General features: G+C 43.0%; 1 protein-coding gene across 1 annotated transcript; it reads right to left on the bottom strand.

The window, feature by feature from the left end:
• Window positions 1–14,702: 14,702 nt before the first annotated feature.
• On the bottom strand, window positions 14,703–17,263 carry crcp (calcitonin gene-related peptide-receptor component protein). The gene is made up of 6 exons (XM_014195763.3): window positions 17,185–17,263; window positions 16,350–16,386; window positions 16,116–16,214; window positions 15,872–15,966; window positions 15,662–15,719; window positions 14,703–15,519 (listed from the first exon to the last, which is right to left on the bottom strand). Exons 1-6 carry the CDS (start codon window positions 17,190–17,192, stop codon window positions 15,373–15,375), a joined length of 444 nt encoding a protein of 147 aa, XP_014051238.1. The 5' UTR covers window positions 17,193–17,263; the 3' UTR covers window positions 14,703–15,372.
• Window positions 17,264–17,601: the final 338 nt, after the last annotated feature.

Below are 17,601 nucleotides of genomic sequence, written 5' to 3'. Positions count from 1 at the left end.
TTATGTCTGAAACACAGGCTTCCAGCGAGGGCAATTTTGGGGCTTCACCGTGTTTCATCGAAATGTACAGCTGTGTGTTATCCGCATAGCAGTGAAATTTAACATTATGTTTTCGAATGACATCCCCAAGAGGTAAAATATATAGTGAAAACAATAGTGGTCCTAAAACAGAACCTTGAGGAACACCGAAATTTACAGTTGATTTGTCAGAGGACCAACCATCCACAGAGACAAACTGATATTGTTCCGACAGATAAGATCTAAACCAGGCCAGAACTTGTCCGTGTAGACCAATTTGGGTTTCCAATCTCTCCAAAAGAATGTGGTGATCGATTGTATCAAAAGCAGCACTAAGGTCTAGGAGCACGAGGACAAATGCAGAGCCTTGGTCTGACGCCATTAAAAGGTAATTTACCACCTTCACAAGTGCAGTCTCAGTGCTATGATGGGGTCTAAAACCAGACTGAAGCATTTCGTATACATTGTTTGTCTTCAGGAAGGCAGTGAGTTGCTGAGCAACAGCTTTTTCAAAATTTTTTGAGAGGAATGGGAGATTCGATATAGGCGGATAGTTTTTTATATTTTCTGGGTCATGGTTTGGGTTTTTTCAAAAAAAGCTTTATTACTGCCACTTTTAGTGAGTTTGGTACACATCCGGTGGATAGAGATCAGTTTATTATGTTCAACATAGGAGGGCCAAGCACAGGAAGCAGCTTTTTCAGTAGTTTAGTTGGAATAGGATCCAGTATGCAGCTTGAAGGTTTAGAGGCTGTGATTATTTTCATCATTGTGTCAAGAGGTATAGTACTAAAACACTTGAGTGTCTCCCTTGATCCTAGGTCCTGGCAGAGTTGTGCAGACTCATGACAACTGAGCTTTGGAGGAATACGCCGATTTAAAGAGGAGTCGGTAATTTGCTTTCTAATGATCATGATCTTTCCCTCAAAGAAGTTCATGAATTTATCACTGCTGAAGTGAAAGCCATCCTCTCTTGGGGAATGCTGCTTTTTAGTTAGCTTTCCGACAGTATCAAGAATACATTTTGGATTGTTCTTATTTTCCTCAATTAAGTTGGAAAAATAGGATGATCGAGCAGCAGTGAGGGCTCTTCGATACTACACGGTACTGTCTTTCCAAGTTAGTCGGAAGACTTCCAGATTGGTGTGACGCCATTTCTGTTCCAATTTTCTGGAAGCTTGCTTCAGAGCTCGGGTATTTTCTGTATACCAGGAAGCTAGTTTCTTATGACAAATGTTTTTTGTTTTTAGGGGTGCGACTGCATCTAGGGTATTGCGCAAGGTTAAATTGAGTTCCTCAGTTAGGTGGTTAACTGATTTTTGTACTCTGACGTCCTTGGGTAGGCGGAGGGATTCTGGAAGGGCATCTAGGAGTCTTTGGGTTGTCCGAGAATTTATAGGACGACTTTTGATGATCCTTGGTTGGGGTCTGAGCAGATAATTTGTTGCTTTAGAGCTCATCACTCCCCCTAACTGGGAGGGGGCCAGAGACAATTACTCGATGCCGACATCTTTCTAGCTGATTTATTTACAAGCTGAAGCTATGTTGCGCTTGGTGACCTCTGACTGTTTCATCCTAACATCGTTGGTACCGACGTGAATAACAATATCCCTATACTCTCTACACTCGCCAGTTTTAGCTTTAGCCAGCACCATCTTCAGATTACCGAGGTAAAGACAGTTTCAGGTTGGATATTCGACGGATATTCGCCTGTAGTTTTCCTTACGTCCACCAACAGCAGTTAGGGACCGTCAACATAGTGACAAATACATTTTTTCACTTTCAAAACTGGTTGTATCTAACCCGATGGCATAGACACACATTGCACACCCTTCTTTTTGTCCATTTTCATCTCACATTAATTTTTCAAAATGTAACATTTCAATAGCTCCTTGGTCATGAATATCCACCCAGTGGGCCTACACATTGCACACCCTTTAGTTTGTCCATTTTCATCTCACATGGTTTTACATTAATTTTTCAAAATTTAGAATTTCAATATCTCCTTGGTCATGTGACCTAATGTCCACTGACTACCCTTCTATATTGCACACACTTGTTTGTGTACTGTAAAATCGCGAGGTGTAACGTACATTTCTCATAGTTTCAAATTTGCAATAGCTCCTCGATCATGTCAATTACACACCTAAGAAGCATGCAGTGGATTTACACCCATATTGCATAACCTCTAGTCATGTATCTTCTATATTGTTGTACATTAATATTAGTTTGACAATTAGGGGGTTCAGTCCAGTGTTGTGTTTACCCTTTTCTTTAATATTTATCTACAATAATTGGTACTTATTTTCCCTGTTTTTTATTTTTCCACAGTATTTAACAACAATAGGAGAGAGACAGATAGTATCTCCTTTCGTCGTTAATATCAACCATAAAGGAAAAGGGCAAAGTACGAGAGTCATGCTATTAATTGTCCAAAGCAGGGATGGAGAGTGAACTAGTGAGGTAGGCTGCAGTGGGTTTGCTGGTCAATACATATACTGAACATGTAACCACAGTAATGGTGGTCAGTAAATCAATGAATAAAAATGTAATATTGACAAATTAAACAGAAATTGTAGACCTTCAATCTTTTACATTTACGTCATTTAGCAGACGCTCTTATCCAGAGCGACTTACAAATTGGTGCATTCACCTTATGATATCCAGTGGAACAACCACTTTACAATAGTACATCTATATCTTGTTTTGGAGAGGAGGGGGGGTGGGTTAGAAGGATTACTTTATCCTATCCCAGGTATTCCTTAAAGAGGTGGGGTTTTAGGTGTCTCCGGAAGGTGGTGATTGACTCCGCTGTCCTGGCGTCGTGAGGGAGCTTGTTCCACCATTGGGGTGCCAGAGCAGTGAACAGTTTTGACTGGGCTGAGCGGGAGCTGTGCTTCCGCAGAGGTAGGGAGGCGAGCAGGCCAGAGGTGGATGAACGCAGTGCCCTTCTTTGGGTGTAGGGACTGATCAGAGCCTGAAGGTCCGGAGGTGCCGTTCCCCTCACAGCTCCGTAGGCAAGCACCATGGTCTTGTAGCAGATGCGAGCTTCAACTGGAAGCCAGTGGAGTGTGTGGAGGAGCGGGGTGACGTGAGAGAACTTGGGAAGGTTGAACACCAGACGGGCTGCGGCGTTCTGGATGAGTTGTAGGGGTTTAATGGCACAGGCAGGGAGCCCCGCCAACAGCGAGTTGCAGTAATCCAGACGGGAGATGACAAGTGCCTGGATTAGGACCTGCGCTGCTTCCTGTGTAAGGCAGGGTTGTACTCTGCGAATGTTGTAGAGCATGAACCTACAGGATCAGGTCACCGCCTTGATGTTAGCGGAGAACGACAGGGTGTTGTCCAGGGTCACGCCAAGGCTCTTAACACTCTGGGAGGAGGACACAATGGAGTTGTCAACCGTGATGGCGAGATCATGGAACGGGCAGTCCTTCCCCGGGAGGAAGAGCAGCTCCGTCTTGCCGAGGTTCAGCTTGAGGTGGTGATCCGTCATCCACACTGATATGTCTGCCAGACATGCAGAGATGCGATTCGCCACCTGGTTATCAGAAGGGGGAAAGGAGAAGATTAATTGTGTGTCGTCTGCGTAGCAATGATAGGAGAGACCATGTGAGGATATGACAGAGCCAAGTGACTTGGTGTATAGCAAGAATAGGAGAGGGCTTAGAACTGAGCCCTGGGGGACACCAGTGGTAAGAGCACATGGTGCGGAGACAGGTTCTCACCACGCCACCTGGTAGGAGCGACCTGTCAGGTAGGACTCAATCCAAGAGTGAGCCGCGCCGGAGATGCCCAACTCGGAGAGGGGGGAGAGGAGGATCTGATGGTTCACAGTATCAAAGGCAGCAGATAGGTCTAGAAGGATGAGCGCAGAGGAGAGAGGGTTAGCTTTAGCAGTGCGGAGAGCCTCCGTGCCACAGAGAAGAGCAGTCTCAATTGAATGACCAGTTTTGAAACCTGACTGATTTGGATCAAGAAGGTCATTCTGAGAGAGATAGCAAGAGAGCTGGCCAAGGACGGCACGCTCAAGAGTTTTGGAGAGAAAAGAAAGAAGGGATACTGGTCTGTACTTGTTGACATCGGAGGGATCGAGTGTAGGTTTTTTGAGAAGGGGTGCAACTCTCGCTCTCTTGAAGACGGAAGGGACGTAGCCAGCGGTCAAGGATGAGTTGATGAGCGAGGTGAGGTAAGGGAGAAGGTCTCCGGAAATGGTCTGGAGAAGAGAGGAGGGGATAGGGTCAAGCGGGCAGGTTGTTGGGCGGCCGGCCGTCACAAGACGCGAGATTTCATCTGGAGAGAGAGGGGAGAAAGAGGTCAAAGCACAGGGTAGGGCAATGTGAGCAGGACCAGCGGTGTCGTTTGACTTAACAAACGAGGATCGAATGTCGTCAACCTTCTTTTCAAAATGGTTGACAAAGTCATCCGCAGAGAGGGAGGAGGGGGGGAGGAGGATTCAGGAGGGAGGAGAAGGTAGCAAAGAGCTTCCTAGGGTTAGAGGCAGATGCTTGGAATTTAGAGTGGTAGAAAGTGGCTTTAGCAGCAGAGACAGAAGAGGAGAATGTAGAGAGGAGGGAGTGAAAGGATGCCAGGTCCGCAGGGAGGCGAGTTTTCCTCCATTTCCGCTCGGCTGCCCGGAGCCCTGTTCTGTGAGCTCGCAGTGAGTCGTCGAGCCATGGAGCAGGAGGGGAGGACCGAGCCGGCCTGGAGGATAGGGGACAGAGAAAATCAAAGGATGCAGAAAGGGAGGAGAGGAGGTTTGAGGAGGCAGAATCAGTAGATAGGTTGGAGAAGGTTTGAGCAGAGGGAAGAGATGATAGGATGGAAGAGGAGAGAGTAGCGGGAGAGAGAGAGCGAAGGTTGGGACGGCGCAATACCATCCGAGTAGGGGCAGAGTGAGAAGTGTTGGATGAGAGCGAGAGGGAAAAGGATACAAGGTAGTGGTCGGAGATTTGGAGAGGAGTTGCAATGAGATTAGTGGAAGAACAGCATCTAGTAAAGATGAGGTCAAGCGTATTGCCTGCCTTGTGAGTAGGGGGGGAAGGTGAGAGGGTGAGGTCAAAAGAGGAGAGGAGTGGAAAGAAGGAGGCAGAGAGGAATGAGTCAAAGGTAGACGTGGGGAGGTTAAAGTCACCCAGAACTGTGAGAGGTGAGCCATCCTCAGGAAAGGAACTTATCATGGCGTCAAGCTCATTGATGAACTCTCCAAGGGAACCTGGAGGGCGATAAATGATAAGGATGTTAATAACCTCTTACATCTAGACGTTCCGCTAGCGGAACACCTGCTCCAATATCCAATGATGGGCGTGGCGCGAAATACAAACTCCTCTAAAATATAAAAACTTCAATTTTTCAAACATATGACTATTTCACAGCATTTTAAAGATAAGACACTCCTTTATCTAACCACACAGTCCGATTTCAATAAGGCTTTACAGCGAAAGCAAAACATTAGATTATGTCAGCAGAGTACCAAGCCAGAAATAATCAGACACCCATTTTTCAAGCTAGCATATAATGTCACAAAAACCCAGAAGACAGCTAAATGCAGCACTAACCTTTTATGATCTTCATCAGATGACAACCCTAGGACATTATGTTATACAATACATGCATGTTTTGTTCAATCAAGTTCATATTTATATCAAAAACCAGCTTTTTACATTAGCATGTGATGTTCAGAACTAGCATACCCCCCGCAAACTTCCGGGGAATTCGCTAACATTTTACTAAATTACTCACGATAAACGTTCACAAAAAGCATAACAATTATTTTAAGAATTATAGATACAGACCTCCTCTATGCACTCGATATGTCCGATTTTAAAATAGCTTTTTGGTGAAAGCACATTTTGCAATATTCTAAGTACATAGCCCAGGCATCACGGGCTAGCTATTTAGACACCCGGCAAGTTTAGCACTCACCAATATCAGCTTTACTATTATAAAAGTTTCATTACCTTTTGTTGTCTTCGTCAGAATGCACTCCCAGGACTTCTACTTCAATAACAAATGTTGGTTTGGTCCAAAATAATCCATCGTTATATCCGAATAGCGGCGTTTTGTTCGTGCGTTCCAGACACTATCCGAAATGGTAAAGAAGGGTCGCACGCATGGCGCAATTCGTGACAAAAAAAATCTAAATATTCCATTACCGTACTTCGAAGCATGTCAACCGCTGTTTAAAATCAATTTTTACGCCGTTTTTCTCGTAGAAAAGCGATAATATTCCGACAGGGAATCTCCTTTTCGGCAAACAGAGGAAAAAAATCACAAAGGCGGGGGCGGTCGGGTCACGCGCCTAAGCCCAGAGTCCCTTGATCGGCCACTTGAGAAAGGCGATAATGTGTTTCAGCCTGGGGCTGGGATGACGACATTCTGTTTTTTCCCGGGCTCTGAGCGCCTATGGACGACGTAGGAAGTGTCACGTTAGAGCAGAGATCCTTAGTAAAAGATAGAGATGGAAAAGAAGTTCAAGAAATGGTCAGACAGGCCACTTCCTGTAAAGGAATCTCTCAGGTTTTGACCTGCCATTTGAGTTCTGTTATACTCACAGACACCATTCAAACAGTTTTAGAAACTTTAGGGTGTTTTCTATCCATATGTAATAAGTATATGCATATTCTAGTTACTGGGTAGGAGTGGTAACCAGATTAAATCGGGTATGTTTTTTATCCAGCCGTGAAAATACTGCCCCCTAGCCATAACAGGTTAAGCTTGAAAGGGCTGTTAACTGTGACAGCATGGAATTCAAATGAGGAGATAGACAGATGGGTCAGGGGAGAAAGAGAGAATGTCCACTTGGGAGAGATGAGGATTCCAGTGCCACCACCCCGCTGGCTCGATGCTCTAGGGGTATGCGAGAACACGTGGGCAGACGAGGAGAGAGCAGTAGGAGTAGCAGTGTTATCTGTGGTAATCCATGTTTCCGTCAGCGCCAGGAAGTCTAGGGACTGGAGGGTAGCATAGGCTGAGATGAACTCAGCCTTGTTGGCCGCAGACCGGCAGTTCCAGAGGCTGCCGGAGACCTGGAACTCCACGTGGGTCGTGCGCGCTGGGACCACCAGGTTAGAGTGGCAGCGGCCACGCGGTGTGAAGCGTTTGTATGGCCTGTGCAGAGGGGAGAGAACAGGGATAGACAGACACATAGTTGACAAGCTACGGAAGTGTTGTTTCTTGTATTATTGTCTCGTGTCTTTACTTTCTACCACTCTGTTTCACTTTGATATCCTTTTTCTTCTGTCCTGATTTTCTCTTTCTTTTCTTCTGTTAACTAGATATTCTTTGTTATTCTTCGTTAGCTAGCTAGCTTCTTCCAAAAGAGTCCCTAGCAACTGCTTAGCAACCGGTAAACAATTCAGCTAGCTAAGATAACTACAATTTTCTGAAAAATAGTAACTTTTTTCAAAAGCCTATCTTCTTTGTTTGTTGCTTGTTTTTTCTCCTATTCAGTCTTGCAATTTTCTTTTGATTTTTTCCGATGTACTTCACTCTAAAAACCATGTAAATTTCAATATTTGTAGGAGCTCATTTTTCAGCTGCTGCTGCTCAGTGATTGGAATTCCGATGATAGTGATGCTAGGCAGGTGGGCAGATGCGGGCAGCAATCGGTTGAAGAGCATGCATTTAGTTTTACTTGCATTTAAGAGCAGTTGGAGGCCACGGAAGGAGAGTTGTATGGAACTGAAGCTCGTCTGGAGGTTAGTTAAACACATTGTCCAAAGAAGGGCCAGAAGTATACAGAATGGTGGAGTCTGCGTAGAGGTGGATCATAGAATCACCAGCCGCAAGAACGACATTGATGTATACAGAGAAAAGAGCCCAAGAATTGAACCCTGTGGCACCCCCATAGAGACTGGCAGAAGTCCTGAACTGAACTCTATCTGAGAAGTAGTTGGTGAACCAGGCGAGGCAGTCATTTGAGAAACCAAGGCTGTTGAGTCTGCCGATAAGAATGCGATGATTGACAGAGTCGCAAGCCTTGGCCAGGTCGATGGATACAGCTGCACAGTATTGTCTTTTGTCGATGACGATTATGATATTGTTTTGGACCTTGAGTGTGGCTGAGGTGCACCCATGACCAGCTCAGAAACCAGATTGTATAGCGGAGAAGGTACGGTAGGATTCGAAATGGTCGGTGATCTGTTTGTTAACATGGCTTTCAAAGACCTTAGAAATGCAAGGGAGGATAGATATAGGTCTGTAACAGTTTGGGTCTAGAGTGTCTACCCCTTCCAGATTTTGCAGCTCTTTCAGAACATCAGCTATCTGGATTTGGGTGAAGGAGAAATGGATGGAACATTTGACTTACATTTTTTACCACCCATGTAAAATGAAGGCTTGCAAGGCTTACAGATTTAAGTCTAATAGCATGAGATGAAAGTAGACAGTGTACGATATGAAGGTATAGTCAGTGGACATTCTGAACCTTGTTTGAAGTCAGTAGGAGCTATTGAAATTCTACATTCAGAAGAAACCATGTGAGATAAAAATGGAACAACTAAAGGTTGTGCAATGTTGTAGGCCCACAGAGTAGATATTCGGAACCTTGTTTGAAGTCACTAGGTCACATGACCAAGGAGCTATTTAAAGTTTACATTTTGAAAAATTCATGCAAAACCATGTGAGAAATTGACAAACTAAAGGGTGTGCAATGTAGAAGTGTAGTCAGTGGACATTCTGAACATTGTTTGAAGTAACTAGGTCACATGATCAAGGAGCTATTGAAATTTGAATGTAAAAAAAAGTTTAGACTTTGTTTACGCTCCCTAACTAATTCAACTAAGAATACAAAATGCTGCTCACATTTCCACCTATTTATTCGCTTTGGAAAACGAATTCATGTCCAAATCGTGAAAATAAGACCTGTGCAATGTTGTGCGCAATTTTTCCAACATCATGACACTTATTTGGAGTCTGTGGCTCAAGTGGTTTGAAAGCGCGAATATCCGTCGAATATCCAACTGAAAACTGTCTTTACCTCGGTCTTCAGATTAGCCTTAACGTCGGTAGCCCTGCCCCCTGGTAAAGAGTGTATGATCGCTGGATGATTCGTTTTAAGTCTAATACTACGGGTAATGGAGTCGCCAATGACTATAGGGTTTTCAATTTGTGAGAGCTAATGGTGGGAGGCTTCGGCGTCTCAGACCCCGTAACGGGAGGAGTAGAGTCTAGAGAAGGCTCGGCCTCTGACTTGCTGCTTAATGGGGAGAACCGGTTGAAAGTTTCTGTCTGCTGAATGAGCGACACCGGTTGATCATTCCTACAGCATTTCCTTCCAGAAGCCAAGAGAATATTGTCCAGCTGCGGGGACTGTGCGAGGGGATTTATACTACTATCTGTACTTACTGGTGGTTCAGACGCTGTTTCATCCTTTCCTACACTGAAATTACCCTTGCCTAACGATTGCGTCTGAAGCTGGGCTTGCAGCACAGCTATACTCGCCGTAAGGCGATCGTTCTCCTGTATATTATGAGTACAGCGACTGCAATTAGAAGGCATCATGTTAATGTTACTACTTAGCTTCGGCTGGTGGAGGTCCTGACGAACCACGTCCAAATAAAGCGTCCAGAGTGAAAAAGCTGAATGGAAAAAAAAATTTGAGCGAGGGAAAAACTATAAAATGGTAATTAAAAAGTAAAAACCGTGAAGTTGTCAGGTAGCAAAGTAAGGTTAGCAACAAAAACGCACGTAAACATGTCTGCAAGTTGTGACCGGAAATTATCATCAACAAATCAATACAAAAAGCACATGGGGAACACAAGTGTGTGTGTGTGTGTATATGTATATATATATATATATATATATATATATATATATATATATATATATATATATATATATATAAATATATATATATATATATAAATAAAACGAATATACAAACGGACACTTGGGCTAGGTGGTACAATATCACATTACACAACGAGTCATCTCTCGTTGAATGACAAGACTTTACTGACGAAGCCCTACTGTGGACCAATCACCGACTTCCGCTATAGACTTCAGCTTGCCTCAATGTTTTGTGTGCGCGAACATCCCTTACCATAGTCCAAAACTAACAAAAACGTCACAAAATGTTGTCCTAATATATGCACCAACTCTTCCGAACTGTTTCGGCTGGGAAGCATGCGGATGCCTTCACGGTTGTCATCCACTGAAGCCCTGATATAACGCTCTGTCTCTGCTGATTGTTGTTTGACAGCATTCACTTTGAGAATAAACTTCTTGCTGAAGCACTCCTTCCATTGTTGATAGCCGTGGATGTTCTTAGGGATGAAATGTGCCCGCAGATTGAGTAGACACCCAATTCGCCCACCCGTCTTAAAAATGTATCCCACTTTTTACAAAGTTTTTCATTCATTACATGACGCTGACTGAGGCCGTTTTCCGAAGTTAGAGCTGATTTGGAGAAAATATCAAACCCATCTTTTAGAACATACAATTCATTTCATTTTATAATTTGGGAATGTTTTTTTGGGGTGCTCTAAGTTACTTTATATGCGTTTCTGGCATTTTTAAAGTGCTACACTGCCTTTAACCCCATTGAGTCCCACTGTCATGCTGGCGTGATTTAGGGCTTCTAACCCCTTTTAAAACATCATTGTGTGTTTGAGCCAGTGGCGATATTAGCATGTAAATCTCGGTGGGGCAAAACATCCAAAAACATTTGTTTTAGATGCATGCCAGCAGTGGTGTAAAGTACTTAAATAGTACTTCAAAGTATTTTTACTTAAGTAGTTTGAGTATCTGTACTTTTTTATATTTTTGACAAGTTTTACTTTACTACATTCCTAAAGAAAATGTACTTTTTACTTCACATATTCTCCCTGACACCCAAAAGTACTCGTTACATTTTCAATGCCTAGCAGCACAGGGAAATTATCCAATTCACACAAGTATCAAGATAACGTCGCTGGTCATCCCTACTGCCTCTGATCTGGCGGACTCACTAAACACACGTTTGATTTGTGCCCCTGGCTATCCATAAATGAAAACAAGAGAATTGTGTCATCTGGTTGGCTTAATATAAAGGAATAAGAAACTATTTATACTTTTACTTTTCATACTTAAGTATATTTAAAACCAAATACTTTGAGTTTTACTCAAGTAGTATTTTAGTGGGTGACTCACTTTTACTTGTCATTTTCTTTTGAAAGGTATCTTTACTTTTGCTCAAGTATAACAATTGGGTCCTTTTTCCACCACTGCATTCCAGCAAAGGCACTAGACAACACAATACATGACTTGCACTATAACGGTGACAAACTGTTAGGGCGTACATACAGCTGTCCCAAAAGCAGAGCTTTCTTTTCAGCACCATGGAGTGAATCCTTACCACTGCTACACCTGGCTATCAGAGGAGCCTTGTCTGGCAGCCAAACAGTTAATTCAGCGTTATTAACTCCCTTTTAAAAAACGTAGCTGATATGGCTGACTTGCTTAAACAAATGTAGTTTCTACTGACAATTAAGATGTACAAACTATGGCATAAGGGGACGACAAGTGGATAAGAGGCAAGCCATAATTTCGACTAAGACATTAATGAGCAAGCTAGGACGGACGTAGTCAATATAACTAAACTCAGCAAAAAAATTAAAACGTCCTCTCACTGTCAAACTTAACATGTGTAAATATTTGTATGAATATAAGATTCAACAACAGACAAACTGAACAAGTTCCACAGACATGCGACTAACATAAATGGAATAATGTGTCCCTGAACAAAGGGGGGGTCAAAAATCAAAAGTAACAGTCAGTATCTGGTGTGGCCACCAGCTGCATTAATTACTGCAGTGCATCTCCTCCTCATGGAATGCACCAGATTTGCCCGTTCTTGCTGTGAGATGTTACCCCACTCTTCCACCAAGGTACCTGCAAGTTCCCAGACATTTCTGGGGGGAATGGCCCTAGCCCTAACCCTCCGATCCAACTGCTCAATGGGATTGAGAGTCGGGCTCTTCGCTGGCCATGGCAGAACACTCTAAAGGCTAATTGTTGGATTATAGGCTCTGGCCATTTTGAGCCTGTAATCAAACTCACAAATGCTGATGCTCCAGATACTCAACTAGTCTAAAGGCCATTTTTTATTTCTCCTTTAAAATCAGCACAACAGTTTTCAGCTGTGCTAACATAATTGCAAAAGGGTTTTCTAGTGCCATTGGAACACAGGAGTGATGGTTGCTGATAATGGGCCTCTGTAGATATTCCATGAAAAATCTTGCGTTTCCGGCTACAAGTCACTTACAACATTAACAATGCCTACACTGTATTTCTGATCAATTTGATGTTATTTTAATGGAAAAAAGTGTTTCTTTCAAAAACAAAAGACTTTTCTAAGTGACCCCGATCTTTGAATGGTAGTGTATATATATTTTAGATTTTTTTTTAATGCAACCACAGGATTCAGGACCCTGCTACCTCGCTGCATAATACTGTAAATAAATGTGACTGGACAATTATCTGAGTCAGGGTCTGGGCCCAAGCGGCAAAAAATTAAAAAATTTTTTTTTTTTTTTTTTTTAAAATAAGAGTTTTTACATACACTACATGACCAAAATTGTGGACATCTGCACGACAAACATCTCATTCCAAAATCATGGGCATTAATATGGAGTTGGTCCACCCTTTGCTGCTATAACAGCCTCCACTCTTCTGGGGAAGGCTTTCCACTAGATGTTGGAACATTGCAGCGGGGACTTGCTTCCATTCAGCCACAAGAGCAGTAATAAGGTCGGGCTCTGATGTTGGGCGATTAGGCCTGCCTCGCAGTTGGCATTCCAATTCATCCCGAAGATGTTCGATGGGGTTGAAGTCAGGGCTCTGTGCAGTCCAGTCAATTTCTTTCACACCGATCGACAAACCATTTCTGTATGGACCTCCCTTCGTGCGTGGGGGCATCGTCATGCTGAAACAGGAAAGGGCCTTCCCCAAACTGTTGCCACAAAGTTGCAAGCACAGAATCGTCTTGAATGTCATTGTATGCTGTAGATTTCCCTTCACTGGATCTAAGGGACCTAGCCCAAACCATGAAAAACACCCCCAGACCATTATTCCTCCTCCACCAAACTTTACAGTTGGCACTACGCATTGGGGAAGGTAGCAATCTCCTGGCATCCGCCAAACCCAGATAAGTCCGTCGGACTGCTGTATGGTGAAGCGTGATTCATCACTCCAAAGAATGCGTTTCCACTGCTCCAGAGTTCAATGGTGGCGAGCTTTAGACAACTCCAACCAACACTTGGCGTGGCGATCTTACGCTCGGCCATGGAAACCCATTTCATGAAGCTCCCGACAAACAGTTCTTGTGCTGACTTTGCATCCAGAGGCAGTTTGGATACAACCGAGGTCAGCTGTTTTTTTTTATTTATTTTAAACACACTACGAGCTTGTGTGGCCTACCACTTCACGGCTGAGCCATTGTTGCTCCTAGACTTTGCAATAACAGCACTTAAGTGTATTCATTTTATTATCAATTGGGGAGAGAGCCTCAAATATCACATTAATTTGTACATCTCCACAATATACATATGAATCGTGGCAAAGTTCCTTCCTGTTTGTCACATTTGTTCCCATTCTCGTGGGTAAAACAAAAATGATTGATAGACAAATAGTGCCTCCCACAATGCAGGCAAGTTGCAGCTGATGAGGAGCAACTGCAGAAATTTGAAGTTGATTGCAGTCGAAACTTCATGAGCTTTGATCACATGGTTCTTGTAAAGTTTACGCAGTCGACATGTAGGCGCAAGTCAGACAATATTTATCCCCATAATGTAACACTTTGAAAGGCAACCGCTCGAACGCGCCGACATTCATCCACAAAGGCAAACGCACACTGTATGCCTTTGATTTTATTAGGCAAATGGATTTACAAAGAAAACCATACATTGGATAAATATACTTGTATGTCAAACGAAATACAAAACAAGTCTACCTTCCACCCCATTTTATGGCATCTGAAAGCAACAGTGCTCTGTAGAGGACAGGGTGGGTGCTGTCAAAACTGTGTTCCCTGACTCTTCTCTCTGAACACACCAGGCTTGTGCTTCTGTCTAGCTATGTTCCATTCACTGTACTATGAAAGCTAGTTATTACAAATATTGCCCCGTCAGACCATTACTCTGTTCCAGCTGGCTGATAGCTACTGTTTGGTGTAGCAGAGAATTTTAAACCAACCTTACCCAGACTGTCGATATGTCTAAAATTCCCAACTTGGAAGACAATGTCTTATAAATGTCCATGTTTAGTTGCAGGGGTTCGTTTAAGCAATAACGCATGAGGGGGTGTGGTATATGGCCAATATACCACAGCTAAGGGCTGTTCTTATGCGCAACGCGGAGTGCCTGGATACAGCCCATATACCATAAACCCCCGAGGTGTCTTATTGCTATGATAAACTGGTTACCAACCTAATTAGAACAGTAAAAATGTAACGTTGTCATACCCATGGTATATGGTCTCATACAAAGGCTTTCAACCAATCAGCATTCAGGCCTCGAACCATCAGTTCATAATTTGGTGAATGCACCAATTTGTAAGTCGCTCTGGATAAGAGCGTCTGCTAAATGACTTAAATGTAAATGTAATAATTTATTTTAGAAAATCGGTTATTCAATTAAATAAAAGTTCTGCTCCATGAAGTAATCCAACAATGTGTACGTCGCCATCTTGACCATTTTAAATCTTCTCATTGATCGAGAGCGGTAGGTGTCCACCACAAAGTGCTGCATGTCATGATGGCACTCACCTGTCTCGATCAATGAGTGAGAAGACTTGAAATGGACAAGATGGCGGCATACACATTTTTGGATTACTTCATGGAGCAAATAATTTATTTAATAACAGAGCATTTTCTAAATTCTAACAAAGCCCCTGCAACTAGACATTGACGTTTAGGAAGACATTGGTTGTTTTCCATGTCGCCAAGTTAAGGTTGGTCGGAAATTCTGTGATACGCCGCAAACAGTACCTAACCTGTAATGGTTAATGGAGCTTCACATTAGCCCGTTGTAATCTGCTAACTATATGAAAGCATGTAGCACAGGAGAACACTAACTGGAACATATCTTCTGTAAGTGCAAGTGGATTCCAGAACACACTAGTTAAGAAACAGTGCTGTAAACACAGGAGTAAGAGCTGAAGTTGAACCAAGGAGACAGGTAGGTTAGTAATGCACAGAAAAATGGGAACAGTCTTGTTACTGTCAATGGTAATATCTGACTGTATTCCATTCTGCATACTTGCATGTCCAGTCCAGAGCACCCAAATGAGCATGAAAGTGGATTTCCAGTATTTTCTCTATACCGTTTTAACTCCTGTTCAGCTCAGGCTCCCTCCCTCAGTCACAACTCGTGGCTATTGGTCAATGCCCTCTTCCATCTCTGCTTCATTGCCGGGGGCGGAGCCTTCTTGTTCTGGGTCGCCTGGGAGGACGTCTGTGACCTTCTGAATGAGCTCCTCAATCTGCTCCTCTGACAACCGCTCCTCACTCTCCTCTACCATCTACACACACACACACACACACACACACACACACACAGTTAATCTCACCCACAACAAACACTAGTGTAGGATAGAAGAAGATGAGCAGGAGAAAGGGTGAGAAAGTAAGAGAATAAAGACTGAAGGATAAGCATGGTCTCACCAGTTGGATCTCTACAGCAGTCTCTGGTCTGTGGTTCAGTAGCTGCAGCTTCTCAGCCCTATGGACAGACACACACATCACTGTCAGTGTGTGTATGTAATATGTTTCCGAATGACATGTCCTGTTCAATGGCATGTAACAGTTTCATTTGTGTTTGACAGAGATTACACAGGTGTAGGAGGAGTGGGTAGTGTGTGTTTTGCCACTCACTTGGTGAGTTTGTGAGGCACCATGGTGGTAAGGAAGTTCTTGACAGTCTCTGGGTTCTGCCTGCTGCACGGAGTCTTGGACAGGTACTTCAGCGTCTGGAAAGAGAGACAACAGGTGTGTGTCTGCTGCAAACCCTGTACATTAAGTTCTGCTGGTCTCTGCTACAGTGTGTTTGAGTGTGTACCCATCGTGGTACTAACCTCATACATAAAGATGTTGAGGTTCTGCTGTGTGCGTTACTAACCTCATACATGATGGTGTTGAGGTTCTGTTGTCCAGCGCTGTGTTTGTTCTTCCCGCTGTCCTTTCTCTGTTCCTTCAGATCTGTCAGGAGCTGGTACACCTAGGAGAGAGAAAGATTGAGAGGGAGGGGGAGTGAGTGAGTGAGAGAGATTACCAGAGGGAGAGATGGGATGCAAATACAGTGACATATGACATATCAAAATACAATGAGCCGCAGCCAAATAATATAAAATACCTCATAGTTGCTGAGCATAGCAGCATTGGCATCCTTCCTGAAAGATAAACATGAGACAGACGATTGAAAAGGACTAATATCTTACGGTGTAATGCCATGAGATTGTACTACATACTTGACTCACTCAACAAGTGGAAATGTGGAAGACCCCCTGTGACCCACCAAAACTACAGATTTATAGTGGTAATCTTTGTTGATGTGTGAGATTTCCTAGTCTAAACGTCTTTTTCAAATAGTCTTGAACCAGCAGGTTAGCGTTTTTCATCATGAAAAAATGTTCTGGATGCAGAACTGGAGACTGGTCACTAACTGGCACAGCCAGAGTCATAAAATCGGATTTCAAACCTAACCTTAACCACACTGCTAAGCGGAATGCCTAACCCCAACTTTAAATTATGACCAAGAAGCCAATTTTAACTTTGCAGCTGGCCTATCTAAGGCTTAAGGGGAAATCGCTCAGTTCTGCCTCCAGGACAAGACTCATGATAATAAACGCAAACCTGCATACTGGTAATCATCGGAGGACAACATGTTTGTGCCAGAAAGAAAACCACCTTATAAGACATTGCTAGCTAATAGTACCTACTCTGGTTATTTAGCTAAACAAAAAAAATACATGATTCCATACTCATCATGATCAGGCACAAGGCATCCAGGCAATAAGATGTAGGCCTAGCTATCATCTTTGTTTTATAATCACCGTGTGTTGCGTGCACTGCTGAGTCTTTACAAGAAAAGCTAGCTAGATATTTCACAAGAAAACAACTACGCACAACAATTAGACCATTTTAACATAAATATATGTCGATTAAATAAATTGTCAGAAAATGCTTACACTTCCATTTCGCCAGCAACTCTAGTTTGGTCCCTTGCCAAATTAATCCGTCTGGAAACATGTTTGCTGATAAAATGAGTTCCTATCCCGCAGACGTTTTTATAACTCTGACAGTACCGTGCTACTAGCTGCAGAATATTATGCTGGCAGCACGATCTCGGATTTAATTTTTCACTTTAGGAATATATTGCTAAATTTGGGGAATATACTTGTTTTAGGACTCTAGTGCAATATAACTGTTTTTCACAGCATTGAACCCACCTCAGAAAAAATGTATGGATAATTTGATGTATTCTTCTTATTATTAAAAGTTTACACACATTTTACACAAATACTATAACGCTGAAAGTTATTGTGCAGGCTATATTTAAAACAATACACTTTTAATAAAATAGAAATGTACACTGAGTGCACAAA

The sequence above is a fragment of the Salmo salar genome, chromosome 04 (genome assembly GCF_965601325.2).
Source record: "Salmo salar chromosome 04, fSalSal1, whole genome shotgun sequence".
Classification (NCBI taxonomy): Eukaryota; Metazoa; Chordata; class Actinopteri; order Salmoniformes; family Salmonidae; genus Salmo; species Salmo salar.
The sequence above is the reverse complement of the archived record's forward strand: the minus strand, read 5'-3'. Positions and strand labels throughout refer to the sequence as shown.

Excerpts from the sequence above, each read along its gene's own strand:
- crcp (XM_014195763.3), bottom strand. Across the intron at positions 16,215-16,349 it reads CTATGCTCAGCAACTATGAG|GTGTACCAGCTCCTGACAGA; the intron begins GTATTTTATATT and ends TCTCTCTCCTAG. Across the intron at positions 15,720-15,871 it reads GTGCCTCACAAACTCACCAA|GGCTGAGAAGCTGCAGCTAC; the intron begins GTGAGTGGCAAA and ends GTCTGTCCATAG.